Source organism: Vicia villosa, linkage group LG2 (genome assembly GCF_029867415.1).
Source record: "Vicia villosa cultivar HV-30 ecotype Madison, WI linkage group LG2, Vvil1.0, whole genome shotgun sequence".
NCBI classification, from domain to species: Eukaryota; Viridiplantae; Streptophyta; class Magnoliopsida; order Fabales; family Fabaceae; genus Vicia; species Vicia villosa.
In genome coordinates, this window is record NC_081181.1 from 36,453,513 (window position 1) to 36,456,362 (window position 2,850).

At 41.1% G+C, this 2,850-nt stretch overlaps 1 protein-coding gene across 1 annotated transcript; it reads left to right on the plus strand.

The window, feature by feature from the left end:
* The first annotated feature begins 573 nt into the window (after positions 1 to 573).
* Positions 574 to 2,459, plus strand: LOC131648849 (uncharacterized). The gene is made up of 3 exons (XM_058918578.1): positions 574 to 1,095; positions 1,183 to 2,177; positions 2,246 to 2,459. Exons 1-3 carry the CDS (start codon positions 574 to 576, stop codon positions 2,457 to 2,459), a joined length of 1,731 nt encoding a protein of 576 aa, XP_058774561.1.
* Positions 2,460 to 2,850: the final 391 nt, after the last annotated feature.

Below are 2,850 nucleotides of genomic sequence, written 5' to 3' on the forward strand. Positions count from 1 at the left end.
CACCCTTTCTTTGTTTTCGCCGTTGCCTTTATATTGGTAACGTGCAGGTAACGAGGAGTAAAGATTTAGTAGCTTTTGGGTGTCGTTGCTCTGATACGTAGCACTCGGGGGGAAACAAACGCTTGTTTTGATTTGATTTATGTTGTTATTTAATTTCAAGTCGAATTCGATTGTTATTTTGAGGATTTTTGTTGTTGATTTAAGTTGTTGGAAGAGGCCATGATTACTCGCAGTTTAAGTTGATTTGTTTTCCGCTGCAGTTACTTAATTTAAGTTTAATCATTGAGACTAAATACTTGTTGAAAATTCTTTATTTTATTATAGTGCTATGTATCTTTTTAAAAAAAATTGTTGTCTCCGTTGTTGGTTTTAAAGTTAAATGTAATACCTCAAGTTAAGTCGAAATTTTGGCACTCTGATTTAATATAAACATTGGGTAGATTTTGGGGTGTTACATTAGTGGTATCAGAGCAGGTCGGTCCGTCCGGCCAGTTATCGAGTCGTAGTTAGTTAACGATTGAGTATTGTTAATTACTTTATCTGACTGTTGTTTATGTGTAGTGCTTAGTTGAGATGGCTGGTAGAAACGATGCCGCGATTGCTGCTGCTTTGGAGGGTGTGGCTCAAGTTTTGGCAAATCAACCAAATGCCGATGAGAATACTGGATCTCGTAGTTTGGCGACCTTCCAGAGGGAGAATCCGCCGGTCTTCAAAGGAAAGCATGACCCTGATGGCGCATTGGAATGGTTGAAGGAGATTGAGAGGATCTTCCGTGTGACGGATTGCACTCCAGCGCAAAAGGTTCGTTATGGTACTCACATTCTAGCAGTCGAAGCTGATGATTGGTGGCTAGAGACTCGCCAAAGATTGGAGGTGGCAGGTGAAGAGATCACTTGGGTTGTGTTCCGCAGGGAATTTCTGAGAAAGTATTATCCTGAAGATGTTCGTGGTAAGAAAGAGATTGAGTTTCTTGAGCTCAAACAGGGGAATATGTCAGTGACTGAATATGCTGCAAAGTTCACTGAGTTGGATAAGTTCTACCCGTATTATGATGGAGCAGGTGCTGAGTTTTCGAAGTGCATCAAGTTTGAGAACGGATTGCGCTCTGAGATCAAGAAAGCTGTTGGGTATCAGAAGATTCGTATCTTTCCTAATTTGGTTGATAGTTGCAGGATCTTTGAAGAAGATAACAATGCTCATTACAAGGTTGTTACTGACAGGAGAGGCAAGAATCAACAGAACCGTGGCAAACCATATGATGCTCCAGCTGGTAAAGGTAAACAGAGATTTACGCAGGGTCAGAGATCTAGTGGGGGAGGTGCTCCTCCTAATGTGATTTGTTTCAATTGCGGGAAACCTGGCCATAAGAGTACTGCGTGTAACATTGAGGTGAAGAAATGTTTTCGTTGTGGTAAGATGGGGCACGCTATGTCAGATTGTAAGCATAAGGAAATGGTTTGTTTTAACTGCGGTGAAGAAGGACACATTGGAAGTCAGTGTTCGAAACCAAAGAAGGCACAAGCTGGTGGAAGAGTGTTTGCTTTGGCTGGAACTCAGACACCGAATGAGGACAGACTTATCAGAGGTACATGTTTCATGAATAGTACTCCTTTAATCATTATTATTGATACTGGTGCTACTCATTGTTTTATTGCTGCTGATTGCGTTAAAAGATTGGGTCTTGTGTTATCTTCTATGAATGGTGAGATGGTAGTTGAGGTTCCAGCTAAAGGATCAGTGACTACTTCTCTAGTATGTTTGAAGTGTCCTTTGTCGATTTTCGATAGGAACTTCGCTGTTGATTTAGTTTGTTTGCCGTTAAGTGGGTTGGATGTAATTTTGGGGATGAACTGGTTAGAGTATAACTATGTTCATATTAATTGTTATAACAAGACTGTGAGGTTTTCAACTGTTGAAGAGGAAGAAGCTGGGTTGGTGTCGCCTAAGCAGTTGCGACAGTTGATGAAGGAAGAAGCTGAGATGTTCTCATTAATGGCAACATTGTCAATTGAGAATCAAGCTATAATTGATGAGTTGCAGGTGGTGCGTGAGTTTCCTGAAGTTTTCCCTGATGAGATTCCTGATGTACCTCCAGAAAGAGAGGTTGAATTTGCAATTGATCTTGTACCTGGTACCAGACCTGTTGCTATGGCACCATACAGAATGTCTGCATCCGAATTGGCTGAATTAAAGAAGAAACTGGAGGACTTACTTGAGAAGAAGTTTGTCAGACCAAGTGTATCACGGTGGGAGCTCCAGTGCTCTTGGTAAAGAAGAAAGATGGAAGTATGAGGCTCTGTGTTGATTACAGACAGCTGAATAAAGTAACGATTAAGAACAGGTATCCGCTACCAAGAATAGATGATTTGATGGACCAATTGGTGGGTGCCAGTGTATTTAGCAAGATTGATCTGAGATCGGGTTATCATCAGATTAAAGTAAGAGATGAAGATATTTAGAAGACGGCATTCAGAACGAGGTATGGACACTATGACTATTCTGTGATGCCGTTCGGTGTTACTAACGCGCCGGGAGTATTCATGGAGTATATGAACCGTATCTTCCGAGAATATTTGGATCAGTTTGTCGTAGTGTTCATAGACGACATCTTGATATATTCTAAGTCTGAAGAAGAGCATGTGGATCATTTGAGGACGGTGTTGCAAGTGCTGAAAGGAAGAAAGTTGTATGCAAAGCTGTCCAAGTGTGAATTCTGGTTGAAAGAAGTCAGTTTTCTTGGTCATGTCATATCTGGTAGTGGCATTGCTGTAGATCCATCTAAGGTAGATGCTGTGTTGCAATGGGAATCTCCAAAGTCAGCTACTGAGATTAGAAGTTTCTTGGGTTTAG